The sequence below is a fragment of the Octopus sinensis genome, linkage group LG9, assembly GCF_006345805.1.
Source record: "Octopus sinensis linkage group LG9, ASM634580v1, whole genome shotgun sequence".
Classification (NCBI taxonomy): Eukaryota; Metazoa; Mollusca; class Cephalopoda; order Octopoda; family Octopodidae; genus Octopus; species Octopus sinensis.
In genome coordinates, this window is record NC_043005.1 from 96,359,408 (window position 1) to 96,376,452 (window position 17,045).

A 17,045-nucleotide genomic window follows, 5' to 3' on the forward strand; every position below is an offset into this window, starting at 1 on the left:
CTGAGCAACGCCGGGCGATACTGCTAGTGTATATATATATATGTATATGTATATGTATACATATATATATATTTATATATATATATATATATATATATAGTCCAACCCATGCTAGCATGGAAAACGGACATTAAATGATGATGATATATGCATGTGTGTCTGTGTTTGTCACTTGACAACCGATGTTGGTGTGTTTATGTCCCCATCGCCTAGTGGTTATAACCCATAGAAAAGTACTAGGCTTACAAAGAATAAGTTCCGGTGTTGATTTCTTTGACTAAAATCCTTTAAGGCGGTGCTCCAGCATGGCTGAAATCAAATGACTGAAACCAACAAAAGAATATTCCAAGTGTAGCACCTGGTCCTCAGGTGTCTTTACTGGAGTTCTCTCTGATTTCTCAGAGGCACTGGAAAGGATCTTGGATGCAACCATTCTTCCATAGAAACCTGAAGCACTGTTGTTGTTGTTATTGTTTTTAAGGCCCAAATGAACAATAGTATTCCAATCATGACCATCCTATCTTTTTGTATGTCCATAATTATATCAGCAAATATGTACCTTTTTTTTAATACATTTAACCCTTTCGTTACTATATTTATTTTGAGATGCTGTGTTTCTTTCAATTACTTTAAATATAACAAAGAATTTAGTAAAATAACTTAGTTAACATTAAACAAGTGTTAGGAACATAAATTGCGACTAAGGTTTGGTGGAAGATTTTAATGCAAAACTTATGAAAACAAGACATTTGTACTACAGAGCCAGAGCCGGATTGGTAACGAAAGGGTTAAGACAGTAGGATGAGATTTGAGAGAGATTTGCCTGCTATTTCTAACAGACCAAATAACTATATACAGGATCCCCTGTTCACTGCAGAGGTACTGTATAATTGAGAAGAATTTAAGTATTTGACAAAGCTGAGATCAAATGCTTGCTTGTTTATATCTTGGAGCAGTACTATCCACTAGTAAATAAGGCAGATTGGTTTTTGATTATCTCTGATTAGAAAATTCAGGATTGGCATTATTTATCACAATATTGTGAGACAAATGAAAAGTGATTAGTTGATTAATTAAGGTTATTAAAATAGAATATTGAAAAAATAGTCATTTAAACTGATCATTTCTCTAAAAATTATATTGAAATGTTTTTGTTTTTTAATTTTTAAATTTTTATTTTTTCTTTGTTTCAGTTTCAGAATGTCCTTACAAGATGATTTTAAGACACAGCCAGTTGGCACGGGAACTGAAATATGTTTATGATAGGTATGTTCAATATTAATGGATATCAGCTCAGTTTGAAGGCTGAGTAAGTGGTCCAGTTATTTGATCAGTGGAACTATATACTCAATCTATGGTAGAGTGACTATAGAGTAAGGGACTGAATATTCCACAGAAAATATGTATCCCTAATGGAATTCTCAGACAGAATCAGCATGGCACTGTGTGTGTGTGTGTGTGTGGCAAAGCTGGTCTTTTTGAATTACATGAACAGTCCATGGCACCCAGACTTTCACCCAATTTCACAAGATTTGGATGGAAACCAAAAGAAGCCTAAGGACCCATCAAGCCAAGTGCACCCATGCTGGTGGCACATAAAGAACATCTTTTGAATGTTGGGCCTGACGGAGGCAAAGTGGCTGAGTTCCTTTTGTCCCATTAAGCCAAGCAAAATCACAGTCATGATAGATACTAGTGTCATGCAAATTGGCATGTAAACGCACCCTGGTGTTATGCAAATAGCACCCGTGCCAGTGGCATGTAAAAGCACCCATTACACTCTCAGTGTGGTTAGCATTAGGAAGGGCATCCAGCCATAGAAAACCATGCCAAATCAGACTGGTGCAGCCTTCCAGCATGCCAGCCCAGTCAAACTGTCCAACCCATGCCAGCATGGGCAACAGATGTTAAATGATGATGATGTGTGTGTGTGTTTGTGTACATCCTTGTCTTGACAACATGTGTTGGTAGTAAATAAGCATCACAATCATACAAGCAATGTTGGTCATTTCCAGTCTGCTGTGTAACATGTCTGACCAGGGGAAATATCTCCTGCTTGGAAACAGATGAGGGTTAACGACAGAAAGGATATCTGACCATAGAAAATCTGCTACAACAAATTTCATCTGATCTATGCAAGAATGGAAAAATGGACATCAAATGATGATAATGTATCATCATCATTTCTTGTGGCACAAGTACTACTGGCCTCTCTTTGTAACTGGCAAGACTAAGACCCCTTTTGGCTGAATGGAACTACAGAAGAGAGGAAGGCAGTTTTATGCTAGGTGTTATATATGTGTGTATGTATGGAAAACTAATATATATGTGTGTGGATGTTCTGCGTGTGTATATATATATCTCTCTCTATATATATACATATGTGTGTGTGTATGTATCAACCAAAAGATATTCACAACCATAGCTAAGATGGTATTAAAAAGTATAAAAACAAAATTGTAACAAAATCTTAAAAATGTACATTGTATATATCTCTTAAATGCTAAAGGGAATCTGAATCAACTTATATATCATGCCTGAGGATTAGAAAAATATTGATAATCGTTTCTGTCTGTCTACCTGCACAGGTGTATTTGTGTGTAGTGTATATTTCTTGTGAACCTTGCTAGAGAACCTGGTTCATATATCAATTTTGGCTGTTTCTCTTGCCTCGTTTATGTTCTTGGGAAAATCATGAATATCGCAACTCCTGTTTCTTTTGTAAAGGCAATAGAACTGATCCCTTGTTGGATATGTCTTATTCTAAGAATGTCCATTATCCTTTAACATCTGTGTTTCCAGGATGACGGCAGTATATCACCACTTGTTTCAGTCTTTGTTATCTGAGGCACACAATCACAGAGAAAATAGCCAATTTTTGTCAGTTGTTATCTCTTGTGATTTTAGCATGATCTTACAGTAGGGACTCGGTGCAATTTGCATTTTATCATGTCACTATCACTAGAAAGATTGTTTGCCAAGACTGAAGAATCTTCTTTATCCTGTATCAGATATAACTAAGAGTAGCTGCCCTTTTGAGTGGGATGCTTTCACTGAAGTACACAATATACATAAAAGGTAAATGGGTTACTGGTGGTTTTGAGAATAAGTATGTAGTTATTTGATCAATTGAACTACTTGTTCATTGAATTAGTGTGTAAGTCAATGAAGTATTCTACAGACATGTACAGTCTTTAAAGTAATTCTTTGGTGAAATCAATGAGACATTGTGATAAAACTAAACCTTTAAATTACTAGTATAATCCATCCAGTATGTCTCCACACAGTTATTGCCTACCCAGTTTCACTCACAAACCATGGGTCAACCTATGGCTATTGGTAAAAGACATTTGCCCAAGATCCCACACGTTTAAAATCAATCTCTTGTTCATCACTCCTTATTACAATGTGCTTGGAGGCACACACACACACACAAACACACAAACACACACACAGCCTTGTGGGGAGAAAAAAGGTGTTCCAGCAACCCATTGAAACCCAGATCTAGAGCAAGAAATGGGGATTGGCTTGGACATAGCCTGCGGAAACCTGTCTTCAAAATTACAAATCAAGCCTTCTGCTGGACACTCAAAGGTGACAGACTGAAAAAAAACCTGGTCCACAGAAACTGAAGCACTGACAGGAGGCGGTGACACCCAGATCCAAATGTGATGCATTGCCAAAGATCAAGGCAAATGGTGATCTCTTGTTGGTACCCTGTGCTCCACAAGGAGCCAACGGAATTAGCAAACACACGCACACACGAATAAATCCATGTATTTATTTGCTTATAAATTTGTTGCTGATTCTCTAAACTGTTTCCTTCCAGTCTTTGCAAAAATGGAATTGTTCATTTGTATGTCAACCACTGGGTTATGGTCAACTTCTGCTTACCTCACAGAGTCCACTTAAATTCTCTCAACAACAAAGCATTAAAGGTAATTAATTATTCCACTAATACAGTAGCTAAGTTGTAATGACACAGAGCCATTTGCCCTGATGTCATTACTTCATTTATTTATTTCTTTATTGCCCACAAGGGGCTAAACATAGAGGGGACAAACAAGGACAGGCGAAGGGGTTAAGTCGATTACATCAACCCCAGTGCATAACTAGTACTTAATTTATCACCCTGAAAGGATGAAAGGCGACCTCAGCTGAATTTGAACTCAGAACGTAACGACAGACGAAATACGGCTACGCATTTCGCCCACCGTATTAACGTTTCTGCCAGCTCGCCGCCTTACTTCATTTATTACTGTTGATATGATACTGTATCTTTAAGCAAAGTTCACGTCTCTGTATGACCCTAATCATCATCATTTAATGTCCACTTTTCCATGCTTGCATGGGTCAGATGCAGATGTTCTATGGTCAGGTGACCTTTCTTGTCATCGACCCTTACCTGTTGAAGGCTGGAAACAAACAACATTGCTTACTCTGTGGAGTGGTTGGCATTTCCTACCCATGCCAGCTGGAAAGCAGACATTAAATGAATAATAATAATAATGGTGATTGGGTAGAAAGTTGTGAGCTGGCAGAATCATTAGCATGCCAGGCAAAATGCTTTGTGGCATTTTGTCCCACTTTATGTTCTGGGCTCAAATTTTTCTGAGGTCAACTTTGCCCTCCATCCTTTCAGTGTCAACAAGATAAGTTCTAATTGAAGCACTGGATTGATTTAATCATCTTACTCCCTCCCCAAAATTGCTGGCTTTGTGTCAAAATTTGAAAACATTACATTCTGAATTTGAATGCTATCAAGGTCATCTATGCCTTTCATCCTTTTGAGGTTGATAAAATAAGTACCTGTGGATCATTGGGTTCAATGTAATTGACTTATCCCTTTCCCCCAAATTTTAGGCTTTTTGCCTAAAGTTGCAAGAATTGTTTGTTCTGGGTTTTTTTTTAATGTTCTGAGTTCAAATCCTGCCGTGATCATTTCATCTTTCAAACTTTGAGGATCAGTCAAATACTTTAAACTGATTAAACCTTGATGTCAATATGATCAACTTTTCCACTTTCCACAAATTTCCAGTCTTGTGCTTCTGTTGAAATTCTTTATTATTAAAACTATTATATCACTGGTTTAGAGAAATTGTAGAACTTGTTATTTGTTAAAAATACTTAATCGTGTAATTATTATTTTCTGATATGATATGTGTAAAAGCACATGGCCTTCTGGTTAGGGTGTTGCATTTAGGGTTGCAAGGTTGTACTTTGATTCCCAAACTGGAGATGCATTGTGTTCTTGAGCAAAACACTTCGTGTTGTTCCTGTGAATGGGTAATCTTGGTGTGGACTGGCATTCTGTCCTGTAGGGAATGTTGGCTTGCTTGCCTAACCATTGAGGTGACGTCATTTGAAGGTTATAACAATGCAATGAAGCACATTATGACAAGCAATGCATAATCACATTTGATAGTCTTGTTGATATAGTGATATGAATTATATTCATTATATCCAGTGTTATTTAATTTAGGTCAGCCCTAATCAAACAGACGTCAGTGACATATAGTTGACTTTTTTTTTTTGTATAATTTCAGCCTGAAGCAATTGACAAATGTTTAGAATCCCTAAGGTAAATATCTTGTTTCTCAATTATTAGTACCATTTTTTTTCCAGCATGCAAGTCAATGTAGTGTATTTGCCAACATTCAAAACATTGTCACTATCTTTGCAAATCCTGTTGCATTTCACATGGAATTTGTGGTCCTCCAAAGTCATCTTGGTGTATAAGTTGTCTTCCCATTTTTGGCTGGGAAATTGGGTCTGAAAAATTCAACTTGTAGGCTAAAAAGTACAGTAAATATTTTGATATCTGATTGTTTGTTAATCCTTTAGTTTTCCTAATGCTCTGATGTTAGACATCTTTTACTTATTTCAGTTACTAGACTATGGTCATGCTGGAGTACCACCTTGAATTTTTAGTCAAATGAATCAACCCCCAGTACTTTCTTTTATAAGAAGTGATACATATTGTATCTTTCTCTTTTGCCAAACTACTAAGTTACACATCAACATCAGTTGTGCTGCTTTGACTGGCTATGCCAGTGCCGTCTTGACTGGCTTCCATGCCGGTGGCACATAAAAAGCACCAACCGATCGTGGCCGCTGCCAGCCTCCCCTGGCACCTGTGCTGGTGGCACGTAAAAAGCACACACTATACTCACGGAGTGGTTGGCGTCAGGAAGGGCACCCAGCAGTAGAAACACTGCCAGATCAGACTGGAGCCTAGTGCAGCCTCCTGGCTTCCCAGACCCCGATCGAACCATCCAACCCGTGTTAACATGGAAAACGGACGTTAAACGATGATGATGATGATAATATATATATATACATACATATACACGCACACACACGCACACACACACACGCACACACACACACACACACACACACATATATATATATATATATATATATATATATATATATATATATTATATATCCATGCTAGCATGGAAAACGGACGTTAAACGATGATGATGATATATGATGAGCTTCTTTCAGTTTCTGTCTACCAAATCCACTCACAAGGCTTTGGTTGGCCCGAGGACATAGCAGAAGACACTTGCCCAAGGTGCCACGCAGTGGGACTGAACCGGGAACCATGTGGTTGGGAAGCAAGCTTCTTGTTGATATATTCATATAAAGTTAGATTTATTTGAATTTTTATTGTTTAGCATTCTTCATGCTGGTGCTTTATGATATATTGATGTGCTCATAGCTGTTGTATTTAACATTTTACTAGTCATAGGATATCATGGTTGCTTTGACAGGTTAGACAGAGTTTATTGAGATAGATTTCTTTATGATCAGGTGCCCTTTCTGTCACCAACCTTTACCTGTTTCCAAGCAGACAGATTGATGTGATTGCAACAGCAGTCAAAATGTAATTAGCTGCTAGTGCCGGTGTTACTGTTCTTTCGTTGTTTAGCATCTGTCATCTTGGCTCAGCTGCTGTTCACAGTCTTTTTTCTGTCTGTCTTAAGTAGCCAAAGTGTGCTGAATTTTTATTGAAAGAAGCTTGCCAAAAGATGAAATTGTTGTTGGTGCTTGTTCTATGAGAAATCGTGATTGGTCAGATTTTCTTTTTTTTTTTATGTTGGTAATATTCTAATGAATTGTGGCATTGGATATAATAATCTGATTGCTAACATTCCTGCTACAATAACATCAATAGAATTGGATGTTGATATATTGATGTCAAAATATGTGAATTTCATCTCTCCATGTTCATTATATACAACATAAATGTAATGCATCTAATCTAAAGTATAGTTCTTTAGTATTCATAGTTATAAACATCAACATCAAAAAATCAAATGGAAATTGTAGTTGTGATACCTGTGCCGGTGGCATGTAAAAAGTGCCATCCGAATGTGGCCGATGCCAGCGCCGCTTTGACTGGCTTCCGTGCCAGTTGCACATAAAAAGCACCAACTGATCGTGGCCGTTGCCAGCCTCGCCTGGCATGTAAAAAGCACCCACTACACTCACGGAGTGGTTGGCGTTGGGAAGGGCATCCAGCTGTAGAAACACTGCCAGATCAGACTGGAGCCTGGTGCAGCCTCCTGGCTTCCCAGACCCCGGTCAAACCGTCCAACCCATGCTAGCATGGAAAACGGACGTTAAACGATGGTGATGATGATAAACTTGTTAGATATATTAAAATTCAGTGATTTCTTGTTATATGTTTTGTTCCCTTTGTTGTAGGCCCTATCATGGTATACTACTTCTGGTTGACTGTGACACTCTTCTGAAATCCTTACCGATTGACTGTTCTCCAACTTTAGTTAGACTTATCAGCTGTGTAAACCCTACAAAGAACCTTCAGACTCTCTCTTTAGATGCTGATCTCAGTTTGTCTCAGGTAATGAGTTCTTCAGTTCTTTTTTTACCGTTTGTAGCCATTTTATTCATCTTTTTTTTCATGCTTGCATTAACTGAGTAGTTTATTTGTTGAAAAAATTGTTTTCATTGCAACTATGTGCCTTCTTACTGCTAACTTACACAACTGTGGAGTAGGAGTAAAGCATGTTCATAAGAATGTTATAATTTGCTTGAAACATTGCAGACAATATAAAAACAATATAAAAACAGTGATGCTGAGAGCAACAACAATGCAGTTTGATGAAAATTAAATATGAATAAGAACAAGAACATAGATTGAGCTTTTACTTTGAGAAAAAATTTATAATCTTTATATTTTGTGTAAAAATGCCTCTTATCAAAGTATGAAATGAATAAGAGGATGTCTGGTTTGTTTGTTGTGTCTGGTTTGGTAAGAGATTTTTTTACCTGAAATAAAAGGATTAAGATAAAATTTCAACTTTTCTTATATCCAATTGTCCTCCATTTGCATCACATTTTTATATAAATTGATTTATCAAATAAATTCATATTGGTGTATTTTTTCACTAGGTTTTCCGTTTGGTCAGCCATTTAGTTTACTGGGCTAAAGCAATGATCATTTACCCTCTTTGTGAAAATAATATGTATGTCTTGTCTCCTCATACAAACCCTATTAGGTAAGTCTTTTATCTTGTATTTGAGAGATTATTTTTTAAAATTATATTTATTTATTAATTTAATATTGCATTTGGTGAGCAATAGTGTTATTGACTGTTTCTGCAACTCAAGTAAAGCAAATACAGTTCAGGATGTTTCTGGTTTTAAAAGCACCATTTTTGTTTTTGCTGACGTTTATTTATATACACGTACAGGCTCAGGTGTGGCTGCACAGTTGCATGGTACGAAGTTTGCTTCTTAACCACATGATAGCCAGTTCAGTCCCATTGCTTGGCACCTAGGAAAAATGTCTTCTAATATAGCCTTGGACCAACTAAAGCCTTGTTAGTGGATTTGGCAGATGGAAACTGAAAGAACACTTTATATATATATATATACCTATGTGTGTGTGTGTCTGTCCCCCACTACACTGCTTGACAACCGGTGTTGGTGTGTTTACATCCCCATAAATTAATGGTTTGGCAAGGAGACCGATAGAAGAAGTACCAGGTTTAAAAAAAGAAGTACTGGGTCAGTTCATTTGACTAAAAATTCTTAGGTGCAGTGCCCCAGCATGGTCACAGTCTAATGACTGAAACAAGTAAAAGATAATAGAAAATGTACACATATCGCTGTGCTGGCGGCACGTAAAATAGCACCCACTACACTCATGGAGTGGTTGGTGTTAGGAAGGGCATCCAGCTGTAGAAACAATGCCAGGTCAGACTGGATCCTGGTGCAGCGTCCTGGCTTCCCAGACCCCGGTCGAACCGTCCAACCCATGCTAGCATGGAAAACGGACATTAAACGATGATGATATCGTGTGTACATGATATGTACACTCTAAGGCGGCGAGCTGGCAGGAACGTTAGCACACCGGGCGAAATGCTTAGCGGTATTGCATCTGTTGTTGCGTTCTGAGTTCAAATTCCGCCGAGGTCGACTTTGTCTTTCATCCTTTTGGGGTCGATAAATTAAGTACCAGTTACGCACTGGGGTCGATGTAATTGACTTAATCCGTTTGTCTGTCCTTGTTTGTCCCCTCTATGTGTAGCCCCTTGTGGGCAATAAAGAAACAGATATGTACACTCATATACATATTTATGCTTCTTAGAAAGGAGCGAGAGAGAGAGAGAGAGAGATTCAGCTTGTGTTGAAACCAGCATTGCATGGTTCCAAACCATTCAGCCATGCTTTTGTCAATGGCATGTTTTTATTTTCATTGTTGTTACCATTGAACATCCAATTCTTCATATACTGCACTTACATGTTATTTTCTGTCGTTTATTCTGTGAACCGATTTCTTTTTTGGCAGCAATGTACATTTGGTTGAGCTGTTTGAGAGAGATTTTCCGAATGAAAGTTTACCAGTTGTTCTTTCCAAATATTCCCTCCCAATTCGGATGAATGAATATCGAGATGCTCTGGACACATCGCAGAAACAGGTAAATTCATCCTTTTAAATTAATCTTTTACAGCATTAAAAAACTTTTTTTCTCCTAAAGAATTTAAATTGGCTGTTATCATTCATTTATTCTACATCTCGCTCACAGTAATGTTTGTTGTTGTTGTAATAGTAATTTGTCTTCCTCCTCCTCCTTCTCCTCCTATTTAGCATTTCCACCATTTTGTTGTTACAGAGTCAGAAGTGTAAACTGGTCGTATGGATGCTGCAACACCAGATATTGATCCAGCTCCACACGTACATCTTCTTGTCTGTGCCCACGCAAAAGAGCAAGAAGAAGAAACTAACAGATTCCCTCTTGTCGTCCACACCACTGTCACAGTGTCTCCTCGGTAGGAGCATCCCTGATGTCACCATTGATGAAAACTGCGTGCTAGAGAGGACTCAGAGTTCTTCAGATATTGCATCAGGTATGAACAGGGATGCTATAGCCATAACTCTCTCTCCCTCATACACACATCTATACATATGAGTCTGGCGTCTTTGCTGCATTCGTTTAGCTTCCTTTAGTGTTTTCCTGGACGGACATTATTTTTCCCTATCAAAATAAAATTCAAATGTTTTATAAAATAGGGTAGTATAAAGCACTCATGTTGGTGCCATTTAAAAGTGCCTGTGTGATACCACGTAAAAAGTGCCATCGTGGTACCATGTAAAAGCACGCAGCACACTCTGTAAAGTGGTTGGTGTTAGGAAGGGCATCCAGCCATAGAAACGATCTCAAATCAGACTTGAGTCTGGTGCAGCTCCCCAGCTTGTCAGCTCTGGCCAAACTGTCCAACCCATGCTGGCATGGAGAACAAATGTTAAATGATGATGATGATGGTGAAAGTAGATTATTTATATTAACTTCATTTTCAATTGAAGAGTACAATAAATTCATGAATCTGACAACAAATACTCTTACAAAGCATTATGCTAAGCTTTCATTACACACACATGTAAATCTGTGTATATGTATGTGGTCACACACACGACTGTGTGTACATTTATGCATTCACAAATATGATTGTACTTACATTATTTACAATTGACGGATATTTGTCCTCATCTTGTTTGTTGTTAACACAATCTTTCGGCTGATATACCCTCCAGCTTTCATTAGGTATCTTAGTGAATTTCAAAATTTCCCCGAGGCACCTGATGAAGGCTGGTGGGTATATTAGCCGAAACATTGTGTTAACAACAAACAAGATGACAAATATCTGTCAATTGTAAATAATGTACATAATTCCTCATCTCTTTAGAACTGATTGTATTTGTGCATTCACTTACACACTTAGTGTTGGATGCTAACATTCACTTTTTCATGCTTGCATTGGTCAGACAAGGTTTATTAAGGCAGATTTTCTATGGCTGGATGCTCTTCCTGTTGACAACCATCACCTGTTTCCAAGCAAGATATTTCCCCATGGACCTACATATTTTCACAGAAATGACCATATAATGGTTTCTTCATTCACTCATTGCCTAGATGTCTAGAATTTTGATCATGCATGTGTGTTGCTGTTGTAGAGCCAAGATCAACTTTGATGAACAAACCTATGGCATGTAGACAGTCAAATGAATAATGAGGCATGACCCACAAACTTATTGTGTCAGATACAGAGTACATTCCAGAAGTTTTCAGACTTTTTCGGGAGTGACATTTATTAATTTCAAGGAAGTACAAAACCCAAATCTCCTTCAAAGTAGGATCCTCTGACTGCAATGCACTTTTAGCACTCAGCTGTTTCATAAACATCACTCAGTACTTTGGGAACAGACTTTGCACATGTTCAGATCTTCAGGAACAATTCTGTGTACAGTTGCCACATCCACTTCAATCTGGATGCTTATTGCTTTTATAAAGACATAGGAGTTTGCATCTTGAAAATTGTTCCTTTTCTTAACCAGCTCTACTGTTCTGGTGTTCCTCTCCCTTCTACACATCATCATATCTCACCTCATCCCTACCATCCTTGCACCTTGTGCCCACAAAAAAGTTCATCCATTAGAGTATGGAGCATTTCATAAATTTCCACAGCATTTTTGCCCAGTTTAGCACAAAACTTTATTGCATATCAAGCTTCTAAATGTCCTGGTTGCATTCTGCAAACTGGTTAGCGCTTCACAAGCAGTGTTTAGTAGGGTGTGTTCAAAGTGTTGTTGCAGCCATCTCCTTCATTCTGGAATAACCAAAATTGTTAGGTCAGCTTATTAGATGTATTGTAATGATATACTAAAATTACAATAATCTAGGCCAGTTATAACTGCCTCTCCTAAACAAGTCTTAAACCTTCTGGAATACACCTCAAATACCATGTCTTTGCTCAGATGTAGTCTACACCGCTAACTTTCACGTACAGTAGTTAATCATAAAGAGTGTGATCTAATAGCCACCACTGTCTATTATTCTCTTTTCACCAGTTGCACTCTCTCCATGAGCTGCTCTCTCTCTCTCTCTTTTTCTATTCCTCCACACCCCTCTCTGGATGTCTGGCTTCAAGCAGCAGCAAATTAACTGATAAAAGAAAAGATTCATAGACTCTAGTTCAAAGTCACAAACACCTTGCATTTTGTTTGAATAAAATCAGTGGTAGCTGCAGCAGACAGGCAGGCTTTGTTGTCATGCAACAGGATAGTGTTGTGGTAGTGTTCTGATGTATGTATATGTTTTACACACACACACACAAACAAACAAGTTACTATGTTGAATGTAGAGAATGACTGAGATAAAGGGAGTGTCTAGCAGTATGGTAGAGAAGGCAATTAAAAACTTGAAAACTGGGAAAGCCCTTGGTCCATCTGGAATCACAGTAAGGTAGGATTTGGGCTGGTCACCTGTATAGTTAATCAGGTCATTCAGGAAGGTGTAATACCCAGTGACTGGCAGAGCAGTATAATTGTTAGCTGCTATTATAGAGGCATCAAACTCCTAGATCAGGTGATGAAAATCATGGAAAGAATTATTGCTCAATTAATTAGGAGCAGAATTAGGCTAGATGAAATGCAGTTCGGCTTTGTCTAGGGAAGAAGTACTACTGACACTATTTCATAGTCAGGTAACTGTAAGAGAAGTACTTAGCTAAGAATAAACATGCATATTTAGGAGTGATTGCATTTGTAAAGGCAGGGATTGCATGGGTGGGCTGGAATTTGCTGAGGCAAGAAAGTATCTTCCTCCTGTGTTATTTTTGGTGCTTATATATTTGTTATTGTTTAAATATAAGTGCATCATTTGCAGTGGGGCACCACATGCTTGTTTTTTCAAAATTACTCAACAAAAACCTTGATTTTAATAGGATCAACTAAGAACCATAAATTTATTGATACACAGTGTCTTATGATTGTGGAAGACATTTTAGTAAAAAAAAAATTAAAATAACCCAAAGCTATCTTCTGTAAACAGTGAAGCACAAAAAACAAATATTCAAGGCTTTACAACTGTAGCTTCTCAGGTTACCTTTGAATTCTGTTTATCAAGCAGACTATAAGGCCAAACAACATGAAGTAAGAACAACTTCAAACCCAAAAATGCAGATGTGGATTTTAAACCAGGTCATAATAATGAGTGGAAAACATTTAAAGCATAGACATTTTAGTAATATAATATGAAGCTACAGATAGAAGATATATTCCTGCTTAGAACAGACCATACTTGGCAGAACTACTCCCCATTTATATAAATTAAATATTTCAAACTAACAACTTCAGCAGTCCTCTTCTCTGAGTAAGTTGAACACTCTTGAACAAAAGAGAAAGTATTATGTAATGTTGGGTTTCTCAACTTACAAATGTGCTCTACTAGCTTAGAACTGAGTGCTCTCATCTTTATGCAACCTATATCATCTGTTCATTTGTTTTATATTTGTTTTCCCATTTTTCTTGTGCTAGAAAATATAAGTACCATCATCATCATTTAACATCCATGCTGGCATGTTAATATATTTATTTATGTGACTTTGTGTGTGTGGAACCATTAATCCCAATGTTTTTTTCTCTCTCTCCATTTCTTTTTTCTGTTGAAGTGTGTAGGCTTGAAACGTCAAAGACTTTTCCATTTTTCATGACCTTCAAACTAATATACCTTGCTTGTTGTTCCTTCATCTGTCTCTGTCTTTTGTTTTTTGGTCATTTGAACAACACACACATATATTTATCTTTTATGTTTTCAGTAAACAGTGATGAAAGTGTTAACTTGGGTATTCCTCATTCAACATCATCTCAGTTATCGAAATCTCCATCCCTTGATATACTCCACTTAGAAGATAGTACTCGTGATTCTTTGCTGAAGATTCTCACCCCAGAAGAATATGATGCTGTTGCACGGTTGCCTGCTGCTCGCAATGCTGATGACCTGAAACTTTTCTCTAAGTATATAATCTAGTTTTTCTTTTCAACAATGCCAAATAATGTATTTTTCTTTTTTTCCTCAGAAAGGATGAGTGAATTTTAATGAGTTACACACACGTATATATATATATATATATATATATATATATATAATAATGTGAGGGAATATTATTCCAAACTTACAGGGAAAAATTCAATTTAGAAATACTAAATCAAATTTATATTATAAATCTATTATATGTAATTTTCTAGATGGTTTGATTTAATTTTTCATTTTGAATTGATAAAAGGTGTTTTTTTTCTAATATATATATATATATATATACTAGATACTATTCTGGCTGTTTATGTTCTGAGTTCAAAATCCACTGAAGTCAGCTTTGCTTTTCATCCTTTCAGGGTTGATAAAATAAAGTAAGAGTCAAGTACTGGGGTTTGTGTAATCAACCAATTCCCCTCCCTTCAAAATCAGAAACCATTATTATTATTATTATTTAAAGAGGAGAGCTGGCAGAATTGTTAGCATGCTGGATGAAACGTTTAATGGTATTTTGCCCATCTTTACATTCTGAGCTCATATTCCACTGAGGTGGACTTTGCCTTTCATCCTTTCAGCGATAAGTTAAGTACCAGTAAAACATTGGGGTCTATGTAATTGACTTGTCTCTTCTCACCAAATTTCAGGCCTTGTTCCTTTAGTAGAAAGGATTATTATTATTATTATTATTATTATTATTATTATTACTATTATTTAAGGCAGCGAGCTGGCAGAGTTGTTAGCATGCTGGATGAAATACTTAGCAGTATTTCGCCCATTGCTATGTTCTGAGTTCAAATTCTACTGAGGTCGACTTTGCCTGTCATCCTTTCAGGGTTGATAAATTAAGCCTTCTGAGTGGATTTGGTAGATGGAAACTGAAAGACGCCTATCATGTGTATATGTATATATATGTGGATGTGGCGTGCAAGAGAGACGTCTGCACTGGTATGGTCATGTACTATGGATGGATGAGGGGAGATGTGTGAAGAAGTGCCACTCCCAAGCACTTGAAGGAATCTGGGGTAGAGGTAGACCCAGGAAGACATGGGCTGAGGTGGTCAAGTATGACCTTTGAACGTTGGGTCTCACAGAAGCAATGATGAAAGACTGAGACCGCTGGAGATATGCTGTGACTGCGAAGACCCGACAAATAACGTGAGTTCATGGCTGTTTCCTGCACCAGCTTCACATAGAAGCCCCAGCCCTTCCAAAGTGCCTTGGATCGCAGGACGGCTTGCTGTGCTTGAGGAGACCTATTGAGTGAAGTACATCAACATCAAAAAATCAAATGGAAATTGTAGTTGTGATACCTCTGCCGGTGGCACATTAAAAGCACCGTCCGTACATGGCTGATGCCAGCGTCACCGTGACTGGCTTCCGTGCTGGTGGCATGTAAAAAGCACCAACCAATCGTGGCCGTTGCCAGCCTCCCCTGGCACCTGTGCTGGTAGCATGTAAAAAGCACCCATTACACTCTCAGAGTGTTTGGCGTAAGGAAGGGCATCCAGCCATAGAAACACTGCCAGATCAGACTGGAGCCTGGTGCAGCCTCCTGGTTTCCCAGACCCCGGTCAAACCGTCCAACCCATGCTAGCATGGAAAATGGACATTAAACGATGATGATGATATGTGTGTCCCCTCCATTACTGCTTGACAACTGGTATTGGTTTGTTTACATTTCCATAACTAATATGACCAACAAAAATAGACCATAGAGTAAGTACCAGGCTTTAAAAAAAAGACTTGGGGTCAGTTCATTTGACTAGAAATTCTTCAAGGCAGTGCCCCAGCATGGCCATAGTCTAATGACTGAAATAAGTAAAGGATATAAAAGATAAAAGCACCTATTTCTACAGGGATTGTTTCTGATTTCAAACTCCACATTCGGGCTATTTCTTTTTTCCTCTCATTATCATGTTTATCCTCATTATCATTCCAGACTCTGCTGTTACTTTAATGGAAAACATCATCTTGAAGAAATCATGTATTATGAAGACTTGCGCCGCTCTCAAGTTGTTGCAATACTGGATAAGTTCCGTGATATTCTTGAAACCTGTACCCATGAAGATCCAGTTACATCCATCTATGTACGGTAGCACCCATCTGACACAGAAACTATTTCTGTAGCTTCTTTGCTACACATGCTGTAACAGTTTTATAGGTTCCATTAATTGTGTGAAAGTTTGATAATTGTCTTGACAACCAATTAAAACAAATGAAAGTGGAGGAGAAAAAAAAAATATAAAACAATTTCAATTAGTTACATTGATTGATTTCTCCAATTTTTAAATTTACCATTAAATTATTCTTATTTATATATTTATTTCCTTTTCACCATCCCAAATATTTCAGTTTGGTTCCTATGCTTGTTAAATTTTAAAGCATGACAAGAAAACAGCGTGTGTGTGTGTGTGTGTGTGTGCATGCGCATGCAAAACACATCTATCTAAGGAAGATAATCACGCAATTTTTCTTTTACTGTTACACGATTGGTATTATTTATTCAAATGACAATCTTACCATCTGCCTCTCTTCTTATCAATTAGTTATGAGAGACATGTAAAAACTAAAGAACCATTGTTTGATATATATATATATATATATACACACACACACATGCAGGTGTGGCATAGGTGCAGGCATGGCCGTGTGGTAAGAAGCTTGCTTCTCAACCACATGGTTCTGGGTTCA

General features: G+C 37.5%; 1 protein-coding gene across 1 annotated transcript in view; it reads left to right on the plus strand.

Moving 5' to 3' along the window:
- LOC115215641 (GATOR complex protein NPRL3) overlaps positions 1-16,605 on the plus strand; it is a 34,266-nt gene extending 17,661 nt beyond the window's left edge. Inside the window, exons 6-14 of the mRNA XM_029784891.2 lie at positions 1,194-1,266; positions 3,830-3,938; positions 5,547-5,581; positions 7,720-7,876; positions 8,428-8,534; positions 9,830-9,959; positions 10,155-10,389; positions 14,137-14,335; positions 16,294-16,605. Coding sequence (XP_029640751.1) covers positions 1,194-1,266; positions 3,830-3,938; positions 5,547-5,581; positions 7,720-7,876; positions 8,428-8,534; positions 9,830-9,959; positions 10,155-10,389; positions 14,137-14,335; positions 16,294-16,450 — 1,202 coding nt within the window. The 3' untranslated portion in view covers positions 16,451-16,605. The remainder of the gene's footprint in view (positions 1-1,193; positions 1,267-3,829; positions 3,939-5,546; positions 5,582-7,719; positions 7,877-8,427; positions 8,535-9,829; positions 9,960-10,154; positions 10,390-14,136; positions 14,336-16,293) is intronic.
- Positions 16,606-17,045: the final 440 nt, after the last annotated feature.